This window comes from Taudactylus pleione, unplaced genomic scaffold, assembly GCF_031769625.1.
Source record: "Taudactylus pleione unplaced genomic scaffold, aTauple2 ptg000109l, whole genome shotgun sequence".
NCBI lineage: Eukaryota > Metazoa > Chordata > Amphibia > Anura > Myobatrachidae > Taudactylus > Taudactylus pleione.
Window position 1 is genome coordinate 5,017,336 of NW_028284511.1, and position 26,435 is coordinate 5,043,770.

At 44.1% G+C, this 26,435-nt stretch overlaps 1 protein-coding gene and 1 pseudogene across 1 annotated transcript in view; both read right to left on the minus strand.

The window, feature by feature from the left end:
- Positions 1–26,435, minus strand: part of MUC2 (mucin 2, oligomeric mucus/gel-forming) — a 139,562-nt gene that overhangs the window by 4,932 nt on the left and 108,195 nt on the right. The window contains exons 47-57 of the mRNA XM_088471030.1: positions 25,588–25,771; positions 24,263–24,470; positions 23,972–24,147; positions 23,769–23,838; positions 14,367–14,479; positions 12,932–12,963; positions 11,168–11,345; positions 10,524–10,628; positions 9,627–9,667; positions 1,849–1,968; positions 1,598–1,693 (exon numbers count right to left, since the gene is read on the minus strand). Coding sequence (XP_088327156.1) covers positions 1,598–1,693; positions 1,849–1,968; positions 9,627–9,667; positions 10,524–10,628; positions 11,168–11,345; positions 12,932–12,963; positions 14,367–14,479; positions 23,769–23,838; positions 23,972–24,147; positions 24,263–24,470; positions 25,588–25,771 — 1,323 coding nt within the window. The remainder of the gene's footprint in view (positions 1–1,597; positions 1,694–1,848; positions 1,969–9,626; positions 9,668–10,523; positions 10,629–11,167; positions 11,346–12,931; positions 12,964–14,366; positions 14,480–23,768; positions 23,839–23,971; positions 24,148–24,262; positions 24,471–25,587; positions 25,772–26,435) is intronic.
- Positions 344–461, minus strand: LOC148525222 (5S ribosomal RNA; annotated as a pseudogene).

A 26,435-nucleotide genomic window follows, 5' to 3' on the forward strand; every position in this document is an offset into this window, starting at 1 on the left:
AATAGTTGTTGGTGGTGCTCCCAAAGCCAAAGATATGTATTAAACAACAAAAGAGAAGAAAGTATGGCTATTGTCTGGGGCACTCTTTATAATTAATGATAATTAAATTAAGACATAACTTTTATTTTCAACAGTAAAATATTAATCATGTACCATATTTTTATATTTAAAAAATTCAGATGGTATAAATCCATTTTAGATAGATAGACTTCGCGAGTCATAACGAAGTCTGAAGGCGAATTGACAATTCATTACACACTCAGAAATCGGGTATGTTATACAATTAATATCAAATTTGATATTGCTTTGTCCTAATGCAAAATCACTCCCAAAAGTGTATTTTAAACTACAGCACCTGGTATTCCCTGGGGGTCACCCTACCAGGTACTAACCAGGCCAAATACAGTTTAGCTTCCAAGATCAGACGAGTTTGGGCAATCACGTATTGTATGGCTGTAGTAATATTTAGGGAAAATTGCATAATTATTGGATCAAAGCAATATATGTAGGACTAATGTTGTTAATAGTCCATTTTATAGTGAATTGCAGCTTACAAAAAAAGGAATGCACAGGCAAGCCTTAATTGTACCACATAAATCAATCAGAGGAAATTGCCAGACTTAATCTGCAGATAATATCATGTGCTTCTAAATCCACATCATTCAAGTAAATCATGAACATTTATGCATATATTGAAGCTGTATGCAAGACAGATAAAGTTGGTCCGGCAAAGTATCTTGTAATAAACCCTATATCGATAACATCATCAATCACAATCGGGACGGTATTGTATATGCAAAACAGATGAAAGCATACATTTGTCACAACCTGATGTTTCTAATTGGTATAATGAAAATGACACAACCAATGTCTACTCAGACCATTAATGGATATAAAAAGGTTCAAAATCAATGTCTCTGTAGGAATTATTGTGTGCTTAATAATAGAGGTCCATGCGAATTGATAATTGGATAGAAAAGAAACCCATTAGTGAGAATTCATAGCATATATGCATCAAATTCTGGACCAAAAAATTCTATAGTATAGTATAATAATGTGACAAGTTAATATAGTTCACATACATTTATACAGTGTGTTTTCTGCTCTAGTTACTTTTCCATTCTTAGTATATGGAAAATAATTTACATAGTCCACAATACACATAGTGGTATATTTACTAAAGTGCAGATTTTTAGAAGTGGAGTTGTTGCACATAGCAACAAATCAAATTCTACTTAGCAATTATTTAGCACTTTCTAGAAGATAACAGTTAGCATCTAATTGGTTGCTATGGACAACATCACCACTTCTAAAAAGGAATTATAATCACCACTATAACACTACATCCTGCCCTAAAGCCAATCTCTCCATAAACTAGTCTGACACACATTTAATACATTAAACTGTCTAAATCTATAATAAGGGATTAGGCAAACACCTAACTTGAAATCTGAGGATATTTTATTTGACCAGTGTTCAGTACAATCACAATACTCTGATATAGCTTTTAATATAACTATGTCCTGGTATGGGAGTGCTTTATGTTACATCCATACTACCTTTTTTGAAACAAGCATTTAGGCTACATGGGACATACATTCATGAGATGATGTGATCCATCCTGATTTAGGACACAGTGAGTCTGTTCACAAATTCCACAGCAGTCCCGTGAGCTCTCCTTCAGTTCGAAGCCCTGTGATAAATACATTTACTAAAGTTAAATCACATACAACATAACCGTTACATATCAGTGCAGCATTTTCACCCTCCAGAAGAATCACAAATGAAACCGGGGTGGACAGGGAAGGCATATAACCATCTGATGAGATAAGGCAAGACTGTACTTACCGGTGGGCACTGTACGTTGCAGGGTACATGTGTGCATTGTATCTCTAACCCTGTAGCCATGTTTGCATTTTCTGCACATACACAGCTTTGGCAGCTATTGGAGAACACTGGAGCTCCAGGCTGCGGAAAGACAATGTCAGCATCTTGAAGTAGCCAATGGAAATACGTATACACATATAACTAAAGTGGTACAATAATTTTTCCTGTTTAACTTCTTTACAAACATTATTCTTTGCTGATTTATTTTGTTAAAAGCACAATAATATTCTATTTTACATTCTCTTTTTTACTTCAGTCAAAAGATGTTTTCTCCCTAGGTTTACGTCTGATTTTTATGAGCCCCAAAAGGACTACAGCTGGGGAGTCTTGTACTTAGTATTCCTGGTGCTCTCCTAGCTAGGGTAACCTAAAAAGCTGTGGGCAGTGATGATCCTCGCTGGTAGATATGTCATGGAGCACACAATCCTTATTTTCAAGCTCCTCCCCTATGCCTTAGCCTTCTGCCATGGCAGAAAATGATGTACTATCACAGCCAAAGGTTAGGGCTGTAGCACACAGTACTAGTTATTTTTCTACTTGTTTTGTCACTGCACTTATTGTTTTGTAATTTATTTCAAGTTGTTGTTGGGGTGCAGAGACCCTTATGGGCTCCTCCCCAGGATTTAGGTGGTGGCATGTGCTGAGGCCCCCATTACCTTGAAAACCCCAGAAGCCATCTACTCAATACAAGGGTGGTGGTGGTTGGGGAGGGTCAGAAGACTTTGAGCCCTGTGGGGAAGAATAGTTGAACCTAGTGTAAAAGACCTTACAGCAGAGGAGGGTCTAAAGGGATTTTTTTGGGTTCCAGGGGTCAGTGAAAAGTGGTATTGTACTCACTCTTTTGAGAAGGGACAGGAGTTCTGCACCTATGTGTACTGTATAATGAAAAGATTTGTGTTTTCACTTATAGCACTATGCGATCAAAAGCACCAACCCAGGCGCTGAAATAAAAGTCTCTGAATGGAGGTGTGGCGAGAATTCAATAGTGGTCTGAATTAGGGGTGAGCGGGTTCGGATTTCTGAAATCCGAACCCCCCCGAGCCTCCCCGATCCGAGTTCGATCCGAGTCAGGCTCGACTTTTCCCGCCTGACTCGGATCTGAAATCGAGGCAAAACGTCATCATCCCGCCTTCCGAGTCTCGCGGGTTTTGGATCCTATATTAGGGTCCCACGTCGGCGCCATTTTCTCACTCGGCTGTGGACAGTGAAGAGGGAGGGTGGGAGTTAGGGCTGTGTAGTGTAGTGTAGTGTAGTGCTGCTGTTGTCCACTACTTCAAAGTCCATAGGGGCTGGCTGTGTTGTGCTGTGCTGCTGTTGTTAATGGGGGCTGTGTCCACTACTTCAAAGTCCATAGGGGCTGGCTGGACTGTGTTGTGCAGTCAGTTCTCCATAGGGGCTGTGTCCACTCCAAAGTCCTGTGCAGTGTCCCAGTCCTAAAGGGGTGCTGTAGTGTTGTCCAGGGGGTGCTCTGTCCATCAGGGGTGCTCCCCCCAAGTGCTAAAAAAATAATATATTTTCTGTGTTTGTGAATTGTGTGCGCAGTAGCCGCACGTGCATCAACAAAGTAGTGCCAAGCGTGCGCCTGTGTCATAAGTAAAGGGCCGGCTGGCTTGACCGTTAAAGGGTGCTGTAACCCCCGAAAGTACACTCCAGTCCAAACCAAAAAAAAAATTATTTTCTGTGTTTGTGCATTGTGTGCGCAGTAGCCGCACGTGCATCAACAAAGTAGTGCCAAGCGTGCGCCTGTGTCATAAGTAAAGGGCCGGCTGGCTTGACCGTTAAAGGGTGCTGTAACCCCCGAAAGTACACTCCAGTCCAAACCAAAAAAAAAATTATTTTCTGTGTTTGTGAATTGTGTGTGCAGTAGCCGCACGTGCATCAACAAAGTAGTGCCAAGCGTGCGCCTGTGTCATAAATAAAGGGACGGCTGGCTTGACCGTTAAAGGGTGCTGTAACCCCCGAAAGTACACTCCAGTCCAAACCAAAAAAAAAATTATTTTCTGTGTTTGTGAATTGTGTGCGCAGTAGCCGCACGTGCATCAACAAAGTAGTGCCAAGCGTGCGCCTGTGTCATAAGTAAAGGGACGGCTGGCTTGACCGTTAAAGGGTGCTGTAACCCCCGAAAGTACACTCCAGTCCAAACCAAAAAAAAAAATATTTTCTGTGTTTGTGAATTGTGTGCGCAGTAGCCGCACGTGCATCAACAAAGTAGTGCCAAGCGTGCACCTGTGTCATAAGTAAAGGGCCGGCTGGCTTGACCGTTAAAGGGTGCTGTAACCCCCGAAAGTACACTCCAGTCCAAACCAAAAAAAAAATTATTTTCTGTGTTTGTGAATTGTGTGTGCAGTAGCCGCACGTGCATCAACAAAGTAGTGCCAAGCGTGCGCCTGTGTCATAAGTAAACGGACGGCTGGCTTGACCGTTAAAGGGTGCTGTAACCCCCGAAAGTACACTCCAGTCCAAACCAAAAAAAAATTATTTTCTGTGTTTGTGAATTGTGTGCGCAGTAGCCGCACGTGCATCAACAAAGTAGTGCCAAGCGTGCGCCTGTGTCATAAGTAAAGGGCCGGCTGGCTTGACCGTTAAAGGGTGCTGTAACCCCCGAAAGTACACTCCAGTCCAAACCAAAAAAAAAATTATTTTCTGTGTTTGTGCATTGTGTGCGCAGTAGCCGCACGTGCATCAACAAAGTAGTGCCAAGCGTGCGCCTGTGTCATAAGTAAAGGGCCGGCTGGCTTGACCGTTAAAGGGTGCTGTAACCCCCGAAAGTACACTCCAGTCCAAACCAAAAAAAAAAATTATTTTCTGTGTTTGTGAATTGTGTGCGCAGTAGCCGCATGTGCATCAACAAAGTAGTGCCAAGCGTGCGCCTGTGTCATAAGTAAAGGGCCGGCTGGCTTGACCGTTAAAGGGTGCTGTAACCCCCAAAAGTACACTCCAGTCCAAACCAAAAAAAAAATTATTTTCTGTGTTTGTGAATTGTGTGCGCAGTAGCCGCACGTGCATCAACAAAGTAGTGCCAAGCGTGCACCTGTGTCATAAGTAAAGGGCCAGCTGGCTTGACCGTTAAAGGGTGCTGTAACCCCCAAAGTACACTCCAAACCAAAAAAAAAAAAATTTTCTGTGTTTGTGAATTGTGTGCGCAGTAGCCGCACGTGCATCAACAAAGGAGCAGCGCCAAGTGTGCGCCTGTGTCCCATAAGTAAAGAGCCGGCTGGCTCATTTCTTAAAGGCTGGTGTAACCCACAAAGTGCACTACTCTCCAGCAAAAATTAAAAAAATATTTTCTGTGTTTAGCCGCACGTATATATCAAATCGATATAACATAAATGGAGGACCAAACTTTCTCCGATAAAAATAAAATAGAGAAAGATCAAGAACCACTTCCTCCTAGTGCTGAAGTTGCTGCCACTAGTCATGACATAGACGATAACATGCCATCAACGTCGTCTGCCAAGGCCGATGCCCAATGTCATAGTAGAGGGCACATACAATCCCAAATGACAAAGTTAAGGAAAATGATCTTGAAAAAAAGATTTAAATCATCTGAAGAGAAACATAAACTTGCCAATATGCCATTTACGACACGGAGTGGCAAGGAACGGCTAAGGTCGATCCCTAGTATGTTCATGACTAGTGGTTCAGCTTCACATGACGATGGAAGCCCTCCTCCCACTAAAAAAATCAAAAGAGTTAAGCTGGCAAAAGCACAGCGAAGAACTGTGCTTTCTAAGAAGATATCACAAATCCCCAAGGAGAGTCCAAGTGTGGTGGTGGTTGCGATGCCTGACCTTCCCAGCACTGGACGGGAAGAGGTGGCTCTTTCCACCATTTGCATGCCCCCTGCAAGTGCTGAAAGGAGCACCCACAGTCCACTTGCTGATATGCAAATTGAAGATGTCACTGTTGAAGTACAACAGGATGAGGATACTGGTGTAGCTGGCGCTGAGGAGGAAGTTGGCGAGGAGGATTCTGATGGTGATGTGGTTTGTTTAAATCAGGCTCCGGGGGAGACAGTTGTTGTCCGTGGGATGAAAAAGCCCATCACGGTCATGCCTGGGCAGAAGACCAAACATTCCACCTCTTTGGTCTGGCAAAATTTCTATCCAAATCCGGACAACATCTGTCTTGCCATATGTACCATATGTAAAGGTGAAATAAGTAGGGGTAGGGATGTCAACCACCTAGGAACATCCTCCCTTATACGGCACCTGCAGCGCATTCTTAAAAAGTTACTGTCAAGTTCAGAAACTTTGGCTAAGACCGTAAGCAGTCCAGGGACACCTAAATCCCGTTGTCCTGTTGTATCCAAGCACCTGCAAACCACACCATCAACTCCCTCCTCGTCAATTTCCTCCTTAGTCAGGATTGGAAGTAGTCCTGCAGGCCATGTCACTGGCATGACTGACTCTCCTATTCGGGATTCCTCTGGAGGATCCTGCATTGCTACGCCTACTGCTGCTGCTGCTGCTGTTGCTGCTGCTGGTGTCGTTCATCATCCCAGAGAGGAAGTAGGAACACCACTACTTTTACTAAACAATTGACGCTCCAACAGTCCTTAGCGAGGAGGATGAAGTACGACAGCAGTCATCCTGAAGCAAAACGTATAACTGAGGCCTTGACTGCTATGTTGATGTTAGACGTGCGTCCGGTATCCGCCATTAGTGCAGTGGGATTTAGACAATTGATGGAGGTAGTGTGTCCCCGGTTCCAAATCCCGTCTAGATTCCACTTCACTAGGCAGGCGATACCGAGACTGTACAGAAACGTCAGAAAAAGTGTCCTCAGTGTCCTGAAAAATGCCGTTGTACACAATGTCCACTTAACCACGGACATGTGGACAAGTGGAACAGGGCAGACTAAGGACTATATGACTGTGACAGCCCACTGGGTAGATGTATCACCTTACGCAGCAACAGCAGCAGCGTCACCAGTAGCAGCATCTCAGAAACGCCAGCTCGTTACAAGGCAGGCTACGCTGTGTATCACCGGTTTCAGTAAGAGGCACACCGCCGACAACCTCTTAGAGAAACTGAGGGAAATCATCGCTCAGTGGCTTACCCCACTTAGACTCTCCTGGGGATTTGTGATATCTGACAACGCCACCAATATTGTGCGGGCATTACATCTGGGCAAATTCCAGCATGTCCCATGTTTTGCTCACACAATAAACTTGGTGGTGCAGAATTTTCTGAAAAGCGACAGGGGCGTGCAGGAGACGCTTTGGGTGGCCCGAAAAATTTCTGGCCACTTTCGCCATTCAGCGACTGCGTGCCAAAGACTGGAGCGCCAGCAAACACTCTTGAACCTGCCCCGCCATCACCTGAAGCAAGAGGTTGTGACGTGGTGGAACTCAACCCTCTATATGCTTCAGAGGATGGAGGAGCAGCAAAAGGCCATACAAGCCTATACATCCACCTATGACATAGGCAAAGGAGGGGGTATGCACCTGACTCAAGCGCAGTGGAGAATGATTTCCGTGTTGTGCAAGGTTCTCCAGCCCTTCGAACTTGCCACACGTGAAGTCAGTTCAGACACTGCCAGCTTGAGTCAGGTCATTCCCCTCATCAGGCTTTTGCAGAAGCAGCTGGAGAAAGTGAAGGAGGAGCTAAGACGGAGCGATTCCGCTCAGCATGTGGGACTTGTGGATGAAGCCCTTCATTCGCTTTGCCAGGATTCCAGGGTGGTCAATCTGTTGAAATCAGACCACTACATTTTGGCCACCGTGCTCGATCCTAGGTTTAAAGCCTATGTGGTGACTCTCTTTCCGGCCGACACAAGCCTGCAGAGGTGCAAAGACCTGCTGGTGAACACACTGTCAGCTGAAGCGGAACGTGACACGTCAACGGCTCCTTCTTCATTTTCTCCCGCAACTGGGGCTGCCAGGAAAAAACTTAGGTATCCTAAGCAACCCGCTGGCGGTGATGCAGGGCAGGCAGGACCAAGTTTGGACATCTGGTCCGGACTGAAGGACCTGGCAACAATTTCTGACATGTCTACTGTCACTGCATATGATACTGTCACCATTGACAGAATGGTGGAGGATTACATCGGTGACAGCATCCAAGTAGGCATGTCAGACAGTCCATACCTGTACTGGCAGGAAAAAGAGGCAATTTGGAGGCCCCTGTACAAACTGGCTCTATTTTACCTGAGTTGCCCCCCCTCCAGTGTGTACTCCGAAAGAGTGTTTAGTGCAGCTGGGAACCTTGTCAGCGAAAGGCGTAGGAGGTTGCTTCCACAGAATGTGGAGAAGATGATGTTCATCAAAATGAATTATCAGCTCTTCCAGGGAGACCAGCCTCCAGAAGGTACAGAGGGACCTGTGGTGGTGGATTCAAGTGGGGACGAGTTAATACTTTGTGAGGATGAGGATGTACACACTGAAGAGGGTGAGGAATCGGTGGATGAGGAGGATGAGGATGCCATCTTGCCTCCGTAGAGCCAGTTTGTGCAGGGACACATTAATTGCTAGCTTGTTTTGTGGGAGCCCAAACGAACCAATCATTTCAGCCACAGTTGTGTGGCAGACCCTGGCGCTGAAATGATTGGTTTGTTAAAGTGTGCATGTCCTGTTTATACAACATAAGGGTGGGTGGGAGGGCCCAAGGACAATTCCATCTTGCACCTCTTTTTTTTCTTTGCATTATGTACAGTTTGGGGCCTAGTTTTTCAAACTGCCATCCTGTCTGCCACTGCAGTTTCACGCCTAGATGGGTCACGTGTTTGTGCCGCCCACTCGTGTCGCTTAGCATAGTCATCCAGCTACCTCGGTGCAACCTTTTGGACATAAAAACACTATTGTGAGGTGTGAGGTGTTCAGAATAGACTGGAAATGAGTGGAAATTAAGGTTATTGAGGTTAATAATAGCATAGGAGCAGAAAAACCTACAAATTCTGTGATTTTAGCTGTTTTTATGCTTTTTTTCAAAAAAATACAGATCCAAAACACAAAACCCAGAACCCAAAACACGGAAGGGTGGTTTTGGCAAAACCAATCCAGATCCAAAACACGAAGAAAGATCCAGATCCAAAACCAAAACACAAAACACGAAAAGTGGCCGGTGCACACCCCTAGTCTGAATAAGTGCCATGGCAATCCGGTTAGGTGCTACTTTTATTCCACACCTATCTGAGATGATAATTTCAATTACTCCATGTATCGCTGTTTGCCCAGATAATGCAGAGCTCATAAAATGTGCTGGTTCCAGCAGAGACTATAAGCTCTGACTTAATTATTATGATGCAGACTGAGGGCCTGATTCAGAGCCGCTCGTAAGCGGCCGCTCGTTCGCTCCGAGCGATGTTCGCAGATCTGCGCATGCGTATGGGTCGTAATGCGCATGCCGACCCATATGCATGCGCAGATGTGCGAACATCGCTCGGAGCGAATGAGCGGCCGCTTACGAGCGGCTCTGAATCAGGCCCTCAGTCTGCATCATAATAATTAAGTCAGAGCTTATAGTCTCTGCTGGAACCAGCACATTTTATGAGCTCTGCATTATCTGGGCAAACAGCGATACATGGAGTAATTGAAATTATCATCTCAGATAGGTGTGGAATAAAAGTAGCACCTAACCGGATTGCCATGACACTTATTCAGACCACTATTGAATTCTCGCCACACCTCCATTCAGAGACTTTTATTTCAGCGCCTGAGATGGTTGGGAAGGCTGATTGGTTGCATTAATTAACAAATCACAATGCTGTATATTTAATTTATTATATTGAAAACTTACCAAGTATTCTGCATTTCCATGCACACAGACTTGCTTTTGAACTGTAAGAGAACACAACACACATTAAATATTTACATGTGCAAAACAATGTGTTGTCTGATATGATATGGCACTTCTTGCAATGAATAACATGATTCCTGTTGCATATAAACATAATATTATGCATGGCCGGTTATTGGATGGTTGTTATGCAATCTATGCGGCACTCATCATCATCAGATGTAAGGATGGTTATTAGAAGGACTAATGTAGGACATCAGCTACAGGTATACTGTAACTAGTTCTTTGGTTGCAGCTCAGAAAACAGCAAGTATTGAGATTACAGCTAGTTCACTGTGTTGTTTAATGGTAATAATAAAGAACTGAAGACAACTGGGATTTGCAAATGAACTGATCATTAGGATACATTGTCATTAAGCAAAGGACCAGAAGGACAAATGCAATGCGTATGGAATGAGTTAATAGCAAACATGCTGTTCAAATGTACCGTTGAGACCAGCACATATATAAGAAACAGTGAATCACAATACTTGCTGGAGAGCAGGGGTCTTCAACTCCAGACCTCAAGTACCACCAACAGGTCATGCTTTGTGGAATCAATGCTCTTGGATCATGTACAGGTGAGTTAATCTATTTTACTTCCACAGACAGAAATCTTGAAAATATGACCTGTTGGGGATACTTGAGGGGTGAGGTTGAGAACTACAGCGGTACGGTATATATTAGTACTGTAAATATTGATAGAGATAGGGAATTACAACAGTATAGCGTTCCATGCATCTATAGAGTTTAGGAGACTATTGATAGGCAAATTGTAAACACAAATTCATTGGTCAACACAGTCAGTTTCTAAGAGAAAGCAAAGGACAGGCTGCACCTGTGGACAGCAGAACATACCACATTTATACACAGGACAGCAATGGCCCTCAGGAATGCCACCAACAGCTTCATAGCCAAGTCCGCAGTTGGGAGATTTGGATGAGCACAGGCTGGTGTCACACTCTGCATAGAGATAAAAAATCAAAATGTGGCTCAACAAAATATATGGTGGACAAAATATAAATTTCAAGCAAATAAAGAAATTGTTATGTGTTTCCAGTTCTGCATTTCCCAGTTTTACAAACTGAACATCAGAGCAATACAATTGGCAATAGAGTTATAAGATAACTAATGTGTGTATGTTGTGTACAAGCAGAGATATAACAGCAGCACAAGGTGATAAGATTGCTGAAATATAAGTTAAAAATATAAGGTTGTATTATACACAGATGTCTGATCTCAGACCTACAGTAGCTACTGTAATCTTCTCAAAGAGAAACAAAATGAAAATTTTAATAACTTTTAAATGCAAATAAATTCATATGTTCATTGGTTTTACTATGGTCTTATTTATGATTGGTTTTAAAATAATAATTCGGTAACTCTAAACAAATATCTAAGTTTATATGGAGGGTGAAATGACAGTCCAGCTTGTCTGAATGTGTAGAATTAGTTTGACTAATGTGTGTAGAATGACTATATGTACTTTTCACTATACTTACTGCACACAGTCTCATTACAGCAGGTATCAGTGGGGCTGATCTGAATCTCAGGATAGAAGCCTTCCAGTTTACATGCTACTTTTTGCAATGGTCTGCACTCGTGTATCTGACATGTGATCCCACTGCCGCCTTCTCGGCAAATGCAGTCCTGACAGTCAAGCTGGAATACTTCTCCAAACTGTAAGGACAAAAATTAGATCAACATTAGAGCTGATTTCAGAAACTGAAAATCACACTCAAATCTATTCTGAATGGAGTGTGTCAGAATTTATAACTCAAAAAGGCCTATAAAAAGCGAATGGCGAGTAGCAAGTTTGTTTCTTGAAACTCACAGACTTCGCATCGAAGCGCGCTCCCGAGAATTCTCCAATCCAATTAAAGATGCCTATTCGCATTGCTCGCAGCGGAGGGGTGCAAATTGACTGCCAAATGAGATTTGAGAGAAGTGCAATGTGTGGAAACCATCCTGGACCCTCCAAAATGGATAATTTCATTAGCAGGACTGTATAGAAGGCTGTTTGTGGGCATTAGGAAGGTACTGTAGGTTTGTAAATGGTGTCAAATGGCTGATTTGTGGGGGGGGTTTAAATGCAAGAAAATTATAAAAAAACAAACTTTTTTCGTTTAATCCCAAACGAATTAAATGAAAAAATGCAAAAAAAAAGTAGGAAAAAGGGTGATTTTCGGGTACTTTGAGGGCACCTTGAAAAATGTAAAAAAAATTATAAAAACGATTATTTTTCAACTAAAAAATAATTGCAATTAAATCTGGGGTGCCTAAACTAACGAAAAAGTTGATTTTGGGGTAATTTAAGGCCAATATTTTTTTTAACCACAAAAAATGACATGTAATTATTGGACTAATTAAGCTAATTGGAAACTTCCAATTGCCTAATTAGTCATTATGGGGGGGTATCCAAGGGGTTCAGCACAGTATCCCAACATTTTAACCTTAAAATAAAGGTTTTCCTTTCCATCCCTCACCCTCATGGAGGTGCGAATGGAGAGATGTGAATTCAGTCTGACTGATTCAGTGCGAGTTGCTAATTGGATTGCAAAGTGAATTCGCTATGCGGATTCCAAGTGAAAATAGCAACTTGCACCTCGCCATTCGCACCTAATTGGATTGACCCCCTAGACTTAAACTTTAATAACACTTTAAATAACTCATTACATGAACTATAAACACAGGGAAGTAACCCATGGCAAACAAGGCTATATGTTTATCAGCAAAAGTACTCTTCACCCATTTGTAAATATGAGAGAAGGGGAAAAAAATCCCTTTTTATCTTCATGCTTACTTGATCAATATAACTTACAGTACTTCATCAATTTATTATTGTTTTTAAATGCCGACAGATAATAACTGTATGTTCTGTGTTGCTAAGATTGTGTCCATGCATTGAGTCTATTTATAGTGTCTTCCAACGCAACCATTATGGGAATGGATTCCACAGTGTCACTGCTCTTACAGCGGAGAAAACCCACACAAAAACTTTTTGTAGAACTTATTGTGACCTCTACAAGTATACAGTATCTATGACCATAGATCATTCTCTATCATGGTCATCTATCCAACAATGTTCCACCATCTACCGTCTTTCCACACAGTTTCCCAACCTATCTAGCTGCTATGGAAATGATAAAACATTTTGTGTGGACTTTGATGCTACATCATTTGTGTCATCTGCAACTTAGTACTTTAACACCAGATTCTACATATTACAGAAAGAGAATAAGATAAGGAACAGAACAGGCACCTACCTCCCGTGGTATATTGTCAGGTCCAAGACATCCTGAAAAACAAAAATATTGATCATTATCATTATCATTATTATTGTCAAGTATTTATATAGCACTAACATTATACACTCAAGGTGAGATGTATCAAGACTTGGAGAGAGATAAAGTGGAGAAGTTGCCCAAAACGACCAATCATCATTCAAATGTCATTTCAAAGAGTGTGCTAGCTAAATGACGGTTAGAAGCTGATTGGGCAACTTCTCCACTAATTATCTCTCTCCAAGGCGTAATACATCTCTGCCTCCATAGGGTAAAATTGTAGTACAAACAGTAATCAACCACTGATACAAGAGATACAGTATAGGAAAGAGTTTGTTCCAGATCTCATACATTAGTAATTGCTTTTTTTAACTATGCAGCATGTACTGTATGTTTACAAAATTACACATTTATAGTCAGTGTCGGACTGGGCCATGAAGGTCTCACTGGGGGAATGCAGTAGTAGGGGCTCATGTTGAAGTGGTGTGGTCAGTCACCACGGGGATGAAATAATGGCATCAATATTTAATGTTATACATATATTAAATACTATTTATACAGATATTATTTGCAGGAGTTATTACTTATATTAGCGTCACCTGTCTATTATACAGATGTTCATAAGAGCTGTCTACTGTTTATGACAAATCATCTCAAACCATGTATGGCTCCATTACCCACTTTGATGTGTGTAACCATAGTAACTTAGAGAGTGATTCAGCTTGGAATCGAATGGCAAAGCTGCAATTCCATCCTTGTAAATATGCAAATGAAACAGGAGGTGTATGACAGCCCCTGCTGCATTTGCGATCCCAGCACTGCGACTTAGGTCGCAGGATGGGATAACCATCGCAACCATCGGTCGCAATGGTGGACGGCGCCGGGTTGCAAACCAGCTGACTAAACCTCAGCTTACTCAGGCTGGCCGGCTTGTGAGGCCAGGAAACCGCGTCCGTGGACACAGCCCCTGGCCTTGCCAATTAGGGGGTCTATTTACTAAGCAGTGTTAGGAGACAGAGTGAAAAGTGATAAGGTGCCAGCCAATCAGCTCCCAACTGTCATTTTTCAAACACAGCCTGTGAAATGGCAGTTAGGAGCTGATTGGCTGGCACCTTATCACTTTTCACTCTGTCTCCTAGCACTGCTTAGTAAATAGACCCCTTAGTGTGATATTCAGTGTGTTACTAGAATATATGTTGTTTTACACCAATTATTCTGTCTGGTAGTTGCATTCATGCCTGTCTTCTATCTGCCTCTCACTGTTGTGAATTTTTCCATAGCTCCAAATTGTTTTATAATCTTCTGAACAATCACTGCAAATGTTTGTCTTACTAGATACATAAAAAAATAAGTGCTTTTCATTTCTCAATAATTATGAAATAGGTCTATATTTCAACAAATAGCAATTTCTCCTTACCACAAGTGTGCACACAAACATCCGTGCCTGGGCTATAAGCCATAGTACCGAGTGGGCAGAAGCAGCCCTCAACCAAACGCTTATCCTCTTTCAGTGCTGCATCTTCTTCTGGACTGAAATATAGAGAACAATCAAAGTTTACATTCCTCATGCATAGCGGTGACTAATATATAAACCCTAAACCAATCTAGTGCTCTGCATAGATATGTGATGTAAGCATACGCAATGCTGCAGTAAGGGCCATATGGGCCCTGGGCTGAAAATGTTCAAGGACCTATTGCGAGTAGCTGAGGTGGTGTGACCAGTGCTGTGTGGGTGTGGCCAGTGCTATGTGAGTGGGTGTGGCTAGTGCTATGTGAGTGGGTGTGACCAGTGCTATGTGAGTGGGTGCGGCCAGTGCTATGTGAGTGGGTGCGGCCAGCGCTATGTGAGTGGGTGTGACCAGTGCTATGTGAGTGGGTGCGGCCAGTGCTATGTGAGTGGGTGCGGCCAGTGCTATGTGAGTGGGTGTGACCAGTGCTGTTTGGGTGTGGCCAGTGCTATGTGAGTGGGTATGGTCCGTGCTATGTGAGTGGGTGCGGCCAGTGCTATGTGAGTGGGTGTGGCCAGTGCTATGTGAGTGGGTGTGACCAGTGCTATGTGAGTGGGTGTGGCCAGTGCTATGTGAGTGGGTGCAGCCAGTGCTATGTGAGTGGGTGTGACCAGTGCTGTTTGGGTGTGGCCAGTGCTATGTGAGTGGGTGTGGTCAGTGCTATGTGAGTGGGTGTGGCCAGTACAATGTGAGTGGGTGTGGCCAGTGCTATGTGAGTGGGTGTGGCCAGTGCTATGTGAATGGGCACACGCTTAACACTATCAGCCTCACTGTCTCCCTAAGTATGTAAGAATCTAATAATTGCATCATTTTAGAAATGCAATATTAATACATATGATTTATAGTTAACTGTGTGGTTAGCTGGTGATTGGTCGTTATCATTTAGTCATAGTGATGGGCCTATTTTTATGTTGAGGCCTGGAACTGTAGGCCCATCTACCCCATTGTTAATCTGGCCTTCAGCACACGGCTACTAAATACTAGACTAGCAGGTTTTTTTTAAAAAACAAACGATACTTTGCAGCACTTCATTACACTGCTGGCTTTGTGATGTTGTAAACAACTGGTTAAAGGTTATTATTGACTATATTACCTAATGCAAATGTACGAACAAAAAGTAAAGGTTTGCAATAGTAAAATAATTAACACCATTAGCAATTTCAGTTAATTTTCTCTCTGAGCATAGTAGTTTAGTATTGTATGGTATAGGGGTGAGCGGGTTCGGATTTCTGAAATCCGAACCCCCCCGAGCCCCCCCGATCCGAGTCTGATCCGAGTCAGGCTCGACTTTTCCCGCCTGACTCGGATCTGAAATCGAGGCAAAACGTCATCATCCCGCCTTCCAAGTCTCGCGGGTTTTGGATCCTATAAAAGGTACCCGCGTCGGCGCCATTTTCTCACTCGGCTGTGGACAGTGAAGAGGGAGGGTGGGAGTTAGGGCTGTGTAGTGTAGTGTAGTGTAGTGCTGCTGTTGTCCACTACTTCAAAGTCCATAGGGGCTGGCTGTGTTGTGCTGTGCTGCTGTTGTTAATAGGGGCTGTGTCCACTACTTCAAAGTCCATAGGGGCTGGCTGGACTGTGTTGTGCAGTCAGTTCTCCATAGGGGCTGTGTCCACTCCAAAGTCCTGTGCAGTGTCCCAGTCCTAAAGGAGTGCTGTAGTGTTGTCCAGGGGGTGCTCTGTCCATCAGGGGTGCTCCCCCCAAGTGCTAAAAAAATAATATATTTTCTGTGTTTGTGAATTGTGTGCGCAGTAGCCGCACGTGCATCAACAAAGTAGTGCCAAGCGTGCGCCTGTGTCATAAGTAAAGGGCCGGCTGGCTTGACCGTTAAAGGGTGCTGTAACCCCCGAAAGTACACTCCAGTCCAAACCAAAAAAAAATTATTTTCTGTGTTTGTGAATTGTGTGCGCAGTAGCCGCACGTGCATCAACAAAGTAGTGCCAAGCGTGCGCCTGTGTCATAAGTAAAGGGCCGGCTGGCTTGACCGTTAAGGGTGCTGTAACCCCCGAAAGTACACTCCAGTCCAAACCAAAAAAAAAATTATTTTCTGTGTTTGTGAATTGTGTGCGCAGTAGCCGCACGTGCATCAACAAAGTAGTGCCAAGCGTCCGCCTGTGTCATAAGTAAAGGGCCGGCTGGCTTGACCGTTAAGGGTGCTGTAACCCCCGAAAGTACACTCCAGTCCAAACCAAAAAAAAAATTATTTTCTGTGTTTGTGAATTGTGTGCGCAGTAGCCGCACGTGCATCAACAAAGTAGTGACAAGCGTGCGCCTGTGTCATAAGTAAAGGGCCAGCTGGCTTGACCGTTAAGGGTGCTGTAACCCCCGAAAGTACACTCCAGTTCAAACCAAAAAAAAAATTATTTTCTGTGTTTGTGAATTGTGTGCGCAGTAGCCGCACGTGCATCAACAAAGTAGTGCCAAGCGTGCGCCTGTGTCATAAGTAAAGGGCCGGCAGGCTTGACCGTTAAAGGGTGCTGTAACCCCCAAAGTACACTCCAGTCCAAACCAAAAAAAAAATTATTTTCTGTGTTTGTGAATTGTGTGCGCAGTAGCCGCACGTGCATCAACAAAGTAGTGCCAAGCGTCCGCCTGTGTCATAAGTAAAGGGCCGGCTGGCTTGACCGTTAAGGGTGCTGTAACCCCCGAAAGTACACTCCAGTCCAAACCAAAAAAAAAATTATTTTCTGTGTTTGTGAATTGTGTGCGCAGTAGCCGCACGTGCATCAACAAAGTAGTGACAAGCGTGCGCCTGTGTCATAAGTAAAGGGCCAGCTGGCTTGACCGTTAAGGGTGCTGTAACCCCCGAAAGTACACTCCAGTTCAAACCAAAAAAAAAATTATTTTCTGTGTTTGTGAATTGTGTGCGCAGTAGCCGCACGTGCATCAACAAAGTAGTGCCAAGCGTGCGCCTGTGTCATAAGTAAAGGGCCGGCAGGCTTGACCGTTAAAGGGTGCTGTAACCCCCAAAGTACACTCCAGTCCAAACCAAAAAAAAAATTATTTTCTGTGTTTGTGAATTGTGTGCGCAGTAGCCGCACGTGCATCAACAAAGTAGTGCCAAGCGTGCGCCTGTGTCATAAGTAAAGGGCCGGCTGGCTTGACCGTTAAAGGGTGCTGTAACCCCCGAAAGTACACTCCAGTCCAAACCAAAAAAAAATTATTTTCTGTGTTTGTGAATTGTGTGCGCAGTAGCCGCATGTGCATCAACAAAGTAGTGCCAAGCGTGCGCCTGTGTCATAAGTAAAGGGCCGGCTGGCTTGACCGTTAAGGGTGCTGTAACCCCCGAAAGTACACTCCAGTCCAAACCAAAAAAAAAATTATTTTCTGTGTTTGTGAATTGTGTGCGCAGTAGCCGCACGTGCATCAACAAAGTAGTGCCAAGCGTGCGCCTGTGTCATAAGTAAAGGGCCGGCTGGCTTGACCGTTAAGGGTGCTGTAACCCCCGAAAGTGCACTCCAGTCCAAACCAAAAAAAAAATTATTTTCTGTGTTTGTGAATTGTGTGCGCAGTAGCCGCACGTGCATCAACAAAGTAGTGCCAAGCGTGCGCCTGTGTCATAAGTAAAGGGCCGGCTGGCTTGACCGTTAAGGGTGCTGTAACCCCCGAAAGTACACTCCAGTCCAAACCAAAAAAAAAATTATTTTCTGTGTTTGTGAATTGTGTGCGCAGTAGCCGCACGTGCATCAACAAAGTAGTGCCAAGCGTGCGCCTGTGTCATAAGTAAAGGGCCGGCTGGCTTGACCGTTAAAGGGTGCTGTAACCCCCAAAGTACACTCCAGTCCAAACCAAAAAAAAAATTATTTTCTGTGTTTGTGAATTGTGTGCGCAATAGCCGCACGTGCATCAACAAAGTAGTGCCAAGCGTGCGCCTGTATCATAAGTAAAGGGCCGGCTGGCTTGACCGTTAAAGGGTGCTGTAACCCCCGAAAGTACACTCCAGTCCAAACCAAAAAAAAATTATTTTCTGTGTTTGTGAATTGCGTGCGCAGTAGCCGCACGTGCATCAACAAAGTAGAGCCAAGCGTGCGCCTGTGTCATAAGTAAAGGGCCGGCTGGCTTGACCGTTAAGGGTGCTGTAACCCCCGAGAGTACACTCCAGTCCAAACCAAAAAAAAAATTATTTTCTGTGTTTGTGAATTGTGTGCGCAGTAGCCGCACGTGCATCAACAAAGTAGTGCCAAGCGTGCGCCTGTGTCATAAGTAAAGGGCCGGCTGGCTTGACCGTTAAGGGTGCTGTAACCCCCGAAAGTACACTCCAGTCCAAACCAAAAAAAAAATTATTTTCTCTGTTTGTGAATTGTGTGCGCAGTAGCCGCACGTGCATCAACAAAGTAGTGCCAAGAGTGCGCCTGTGTCATAAGTAAAGGGCCGGCTGGCTTGACCGTTAAAGGGTGCTGTAACCCCCAAAGTACACTCCAGAAAAAAAAATTATTTTCTGTGTTTAGCCGCACGTATATATCAAATCGATATAACATAAATGGAGGACCAAACTTTCTCCGATAAAAATAAAATAGAGAAAGATCAAGAACCACTTCCTCCTAGTGCTGAAGCTGCTGCCACTAGTCATGACATAGACGATAACATGCCATCAACGTCGTCTGCCAAGGCCGATGCCCAATGTCATAGTAGAGGGCACATACAATCCCAAATGGCAAAGTTCAGGAAAATGACCTTGAAAAAGACATTTAAATCAGCTGAAGAGAAACGTAAACTTGCCAATATGCCATTTACGACACGGAGTGGCAAGGAACGGCTAAGGTCGATCCCTAGTATGTTCATGACTAGTGGTTCAGCTTCACATGACGATGGAAGCCCTCCTCCCACTAAAAAAATCAAAAGAGTTAAGCGAAGAACTGTGCTTTCTAAGAAGATATCACAAATCCCCAAGGAGAGTCCAAGTGTGGTGGTGGTTGCGATGCCTGACCTTCCCAGCACTGGACGGGAGGAGGTGGCTCTTTCCACCATTTGCACGCCCCCTGCAAGTGCTGAAAGGAGCACCCACAGTCCACTTGCTGATATGCAAATTGAAGATGTCACTGTTGAAGTACAACAGGATGAGGATACTGGTGTAGCTGGCGCTGAGGAGGAAGTTGGCGAGGAGGATTCTGATGGTGATGTGGTTTGTTTAAATCAGGCTCCGGGGGAGACAGTTGTTGTCCGTGGGATGAAAAAGCCCATCACGGTCATGCCTGGGCAGAAGACCAAACATTCCACCTCTTTGGTCTGGCAATATTTCTATCCAAATCCGGACAACAACTGTCTTGCCATATGTACCATATGTAAAGGTGAAATAAGTAGGGGTAGGGACGTCAACCACCTAGGAACATCCTCCCTTATACGGCACCTGCAGCGCGTTCATAAAAAGTTACTGTCAAGTTCAGAAACTTTGGCTAAGACCGTAAGCAGTCCAGGGACACCTAAATCCCATTGTCCTGTTGTATCCAAGTGCCTGCAAACCACACCGTCAACTCCCTCCTCGTCAATTTCCTCCTTAGTCAGGATCGGAAGTAGTCCTGCAGGCCATGTCACTGGCATGACTGACTCTCCTATCCGGGATTCCTCTGGAGGATCCTGCATTGCTACGCCTACTGCTGCCGCTGCTGCTGTTGCTGCTGCTGGGAGTCGTTCATCATCCCAGAGAGGAAGTAGGAACACCACTACTTTTACTAAACAATTGACCCTCCAACAGTCCTTAGCGAGGAGGATGAAGTACGACAGCAGTCATCCTGAAGCAAAACGTATAACTGAGGCCTTGACTGCTATGTTGGTGTTAGACGTGCGTCCGGTATCCGCCATTAGTGCAGTGGGATTTAGACAATTGATGGAGGTAGTGTGTCCCCGGTTCCAAATCCCGTCTAGATTCCACTTCACTAGGCAGGCGATACCGAGACTGTACAGAAACGTCAGAAAAAGTGTCCTCAGTGTCCTGAAAAATGCCGTTGTACACAATGTCCACTTAACCACGGACATGTGGACAAGTGGAACAGGGCAGACTAAGGACTATATGACTGTGACAGCCCACTGGGTAGATGTATCACCTTACGCAGCAACAGCAGCAGCGTCACCAGTAGCAGCATCTCAGAAACGCCAGCTCGTTACCGGTTTCAGTAAGAGGCACACCGCCGACAACCTCTTAGAGAAACTGAGGGAAATCATCGCCCAGTGGCTTACCCCACTTAGACTCTCCTGGGGATTTGTGATATCTGACAACGCCACCAATATTGTGCGGGCATTACATCTGGGCAAATTCCAGCACATCCCATGTTTTGCTCACACAATAAACTTGGTGGTGCAGAATTTTCTGAAAAGCGACAGGGGCGTGCAGGAGACGCTTTGGGTGGCCCGAAAAATTTCTGGCCACTTTCGCCATTCAGCGACTGCGTGCCGAAGACTGGAGCGCCAGCAAACACTCTTGAACCTGCCCCGCCATCACCTGAAGCAAGAGGTTGTGACGCGGTGGAACTCAACCCTCTATATGCTTCAGAGGATGGAGGAGCAGCAAAAGGCCATACAAGCCTATACATCCACCTATGACATAGGCAAAGGAGGGTTTATGCACCTGACTCAAGCGCAGTGGAGAATGATTTCCGTGTTGTGCAAGGTTCTCCAGCCCTTCGAACTTGCCACACGTGAACTCAGTTCAGACACAGCCAGCTTGATTCAGGTCATTCCCCTCATCAGGCTTTTGCAGAAGCAGCTGGAGAAAGTGAAGGAGGAGCTAAGACGGAGCGATTCCGCTCGGCATGTGGGACTTGTGGATGAAGCCCTTCATTCGCTTTGCCAGGATTCCAGGGTGGTCAATCTGTTGAAATCAGACCACTACATTTTGGCCACCGTGCTCGATCCTAGGTTTAAAGCCTATGTGGTGTCTCTCTTTCCGGCCGACACAAGCCTGCAGAGGTGCAAAGACCTGCTGGTGAACACACTGTCAGCTGAAGCGGAACGTGACACGTCAACGGCTCCTTCTTCATTTTCTCCCGCAACTGGGGCTGCCAGGAAAAAACTTAGGTATCCTAAGCAACCCGCTGGCGGTGATGCAGGGCAGGCAGGACCAAGTTTGGACATCTGGTCCGGACTGAAGGACCTGGCAACAATTTCTGACATGTCTACTGTCACTGCATATGATACTGTCACCATTGACAGAATGGTGGAGGATTACATCGGTGACAGCATCCAAGTAGGCATGTCAGACAGTCCATACCTGTACTGGCAGGAAAAAGAGGCAATTTGGAGGCCCCTGTACAAGCTGGCTCTATTTTACCTGAGTTGCCCCCCTCCAGTGTGTACTCCGAAAGAGTGTTTAGTGCAGCCGGGAACCTTGTCAGCGAAAGGCGTAGGAGGTTGCTTCCACAGAATGTGGAGAAGATGATGTTCATCAAAATGAATTATCAGCTCTTCCAGGGAGACCAGCCTCCAGAAGGTACAGAGGGACCTGTGGTGGTGGATTCAAGTGGGGACGAGTTAATACTTTGTGAGGATGAGGATGTACACACTGAAGAGGGTGAGGAATCGGTGGATGAGGAGGATGAGGATGACATCTTGCCTCCGTAGAGCCAGTTTGTGCAGGGACACATTAATTGCCAGCTTGTTTTGTGGGGGCCCAAACGAACCAATCATTTCAGCCACAGTTGTGTGGCAGACCCTGGCGCTGAAATGATTGATTTGTTAAAGTGTGCATGTCCTGTTTATACAACATAAGGGTGGGTGGGAGGGCCCAAGGACAATTCCATCTTGCACTTCTTTTTTTTCTTTGCATTATGTACAGTTTGGGGCCTAGTTTTTCTAACTGCCATCCTGTCTGCCACTGCAGTGTCACTCCTAGATGGGTCACGTGTTTGTGCCGCCCACTCGTGTCGCTTAGCATAGTCATCCAGCTACCTCGGTGCAACCTTTTGGACATGAAAACACTATTGTGAGGTGTTCAGAATAGACTGGAAATGAGTGGAAATTAAAGTTATTGAGGTTAATAATAGCATAGGAGCAGAGAAACCAACAAATTCTGTGATTTTAGCTGTTTTTATGCTTTTTTCAAAAAAAATACAGATCCAAAACACAAAACCCAGAACCCAAAACACGGAAGGGTGGTTTTGGCAAAACCAATCCAGATCCAAAACACGAAGAAAGATCCAGATCCAAAACCAAAACACAAAACATGAAAAGTGGCCGGTGCACACCCCTAGTATGGTATTGACTAGGTTAGTCTAAAAAATACAGTCATTCATTACTGGGGTGCTGTGCATGTATAGGGGGATCTCCTGGTGCCTCTTGTTGCTGCTTTGGTGGTGTCTAAGTGGGAGAGGTATCAAATCTTTGAGAGGGATAAAGTGGAGAAGTTGCCCATAGCAACCAATCAGCTTGTAACTGTTATTTTATAGACTGTGGTAGATAAATAAAAGCTAGAAGTTTAGTGCTTTCTATGGGTAATACCTCCACTTTATCTCCCTCTATCTGCTCCTACTGTATGTCATTTTTTGTAGTTTAATGGAGGGGCCCGGGGGATGAGGGAAGATGACATTATTGTCTGCCATCAGCATCATATAGCAAACTAAGATCATTAAGGAATAGATGCACTCTGCTAATCAGAAGAACACTGCATCAGGGATAAGTAAATACAGTATGTATTTTCATTTAATATACTGAACTCCAACCAAAAGTAAATTATACATGTTAGATGTTCTCCATTTAAAGTTCTCCTTTGTGGATTGAAGATAAATATTTCCTCCTAACAATGTTGAAAATGTTACCATATACAGATGGAGTAGAGCTTATGGCAGGTAGCAGTGCACCATGGATAAGTACGCGGGGAACCTGTGATAACATGTGACAGATGTGTGATTAGTTTAGCTGTGTATAGCTTAGAGCAGGGATGGGGAACCTCAGGCCCGGGGGCCGTATAATGCCCCCAGGGGGTCATTTTGTCTGGCCCTAGGACCTTTTTTTTCTGTTAGCCTCATCTGGCTAGTAGGGTACCTAGAATGGCACCCTGCAGCCAGAATGTATGCAGCAGTGCCACCTGGAGCATCCTTAGGACGCTTCAGACGATCACACCGCTGCCCTTACAGCTCCCCGGAGCATCCTCATGATGCTCCAGGCATTGCTGTAATCACCGGCGATTGTGGCCCCGCCCCATGTGACATCACACAGAGGGTGCGTGGCCTGCACCGGACCCACAAATAATGTTATATATATCAAAATGGCCATCGGCAGAAAAGAGGTTCCCCACTCCTGGCTTAGAGTATTCAAGGTAACTGCAAAAATGCTGTTATGGTGCTCGATTTAGTGCAATAAACTCTGTTTTCTACACTTACGTGGTTTGACATGTTCTTGACAAAGCTGGACCACAGCCATTGTAGACTTTATGTGATGGGCAGGTAATAGCTGGAAGAGAGGAGATTCCATTTCTTTTAATAGAACACATGTATTAGATTATCACTTCATTTGGGGCAATTAGTATAAAAGTCAACTGTCACAACACTGATGACTAAATAAGGCAACACATAAGACAACTTACCACATTCTGGGGCTTGTTTCCTCCATTCAATGCATATTCCCTGATCTCCGCAGAGGAGGGCATAGAGCTGCAAACTGGTACATTCAATGTTTGAGTCAGGGACATGGCAGCTGTCAAAACTGCAAGCTCCATAGAAATCTTTTGGGTCTATAGCCTTATGGCAAGCCTGGAACGTTCTTTGAATACAAATACGGAGAACCATAATTATTCTGTGTACAAGTAAAATATAAACAACTAACAGTTGTTTCCTCTGATATTGCACCTAACATAATCTGGATTGTTAATACTTACGGTCCAGTGATGAGGTTGCACAATGCTGATGGTTTGCAGGGAGTGGGAGGAGATACAGTGACTTTGGGGGGTAATGTAGGTCTGAGGTGGCCACATTCAGGTTTTCTTGGATCTGGCACTATCCAGGTATCAGCCATAATTTCACAGTTGGACACAATTTCTCCGCTGCGTGTCAGGCAGTCATCTGTTTTGTTGTTGGTGCAAGTACCTATGTAGGATGACAGTTTGTATTAAAAAGAAGAAGCAGGATTCATCCAGAGAAATATAAATGCTTCTATCGCTGTTCTGGGTCAAAGGCACCACTTGTTCAAGGTAGACTATAAACTTATTAAGTGGGGAGATACTGTAACAGCGCCAAATCTGCTACTTGCTTGTGTGTACTGTAGCCACAAAATGTTTGGTTGGTATGGGAATTACCTAATTGAGATGTATGAGATCATTCTGGAAGACCTCTGTCAGCCATTATCTGCATTCATCTGTGACTCCGATACATGCACTTTCATCTGCTGACCACACTAACTGGATCAGTGCAACTTGGGATCCCATATTTGTAGCAAATGAAGAGGTGAATTCTGTCTGTGATTGAGCTAAGTGTAAAGGCATACTTAATGTTCCTGGTCCAGGTAATTTCTTCTATACATTAGAAATTCATAAATCCAAAGGATGACCTGGCCTATGAATATTAGGCTGGTATGTATCATACTTACAGTATTCCCTGTCCATTTTCCTACCCAAGTATTGCTCAGTTCTGTAGCATAGAAACAGTAATAGCAGAGTTATCACTTGCTTCTGGGTCCTAAGTTTATTGGGCCCAGTTCTGCTCCCTATATGTCATAGGGGAATCGGGCATAAAAGGAAGACAAGTGGCTGCATATGGAAAACCTCAAAAAAACTAGCAGCATTTATAAAACGAATGTTCTGCTGCCATGACTTAATGTACTTCTTCCTTTGCTAGTGGCCTTTTATGTAGCATAGAAATTAAAATAATTCAAATTTGCTGCCTTCTGTGTGGACAAATGCCTGACCCTGAAGCAGGCATTGGTACGAGAGAGATATCTTCAAAGGGAGTGTTGTTACACCATGTATAGAGGAACGCATAATCAGTCTGGAACCCAAAACAATGAAAAATGTATAGCCAACAGATCCTACACATATTAGACAGTCCCTTTGTCCCCACACTTTCCTTGGTAGTTTGTTCCCAATATGAGGGTCGGGCAGCAGATTAATGCAATCAGTTGAACAACAATAATTTAGAAAGATACTTTAATGAGTATTCAATAGGTTCAGTATCACAAACTAATACTGTCATACTGACAAGCACTCACCACACTGTCCTTGTGTGTTATCTCCGAAAAGCCGATATGGCAGTTTAACAGAGAAAGCCAAACCATTGTATGTGATATTAGCCTCCAGCTCAGGTATCTCCACCACATAGTTGATGCCAGATTTGTAAATTTTCACTCCGTATTTTTTATAGGGAGTTCCAACAATTTCTCCATTTACAACAACCTACAGTATGCAAGAGAAAAATAAACAGTATAATATACTAATAAAATGTTAAGGAGATGTCCAGGCGCAACGGGACAGATATCAGCTCAAATAATACCCATTCTGGCCCAATGCAAGAAACAAAATAACATAAATACATAAAATAGAGTAAAATTAAAAGTGCTCCTCACTAGTACATTAATATACAGTCTTATACTCATTAATATCCAAGGCAAATCCTTGTGGTATTCCCGGATTCTTTTCTTTAGTATTCTTTTCCTCAATGATTTTCAACACAAAAAGAAAGAGAACTAAAAATGTGCAGATTTTTTTAATACACCAATCACACAGGAGGAAATGAGGGAAAGGTGATGTGAAAGAAAGGTCAGTAATTTCCCACGATTAGATCACGTTTTCCAAAAGCTCAATGGTGGAATGACGTACCATACTTATGTCAAAGTAAATTCTAGATGTCCGCGTAAAGCTATCTTTGTCGTGTATCACACGGATCCCAGTACTTGACACCCAGAGTGTAATTAACACCCAATGTGGACCACCAGCAACGTAGCTTACTCACTTGGAAAGGTGTGTTATATGCACTTACTTTGACGTAAGTATGGTACGTCATTCCACCATGTAGCTTTTGTAAACGTGATATAATCGTGGGAAATTATTGACCTTTGTT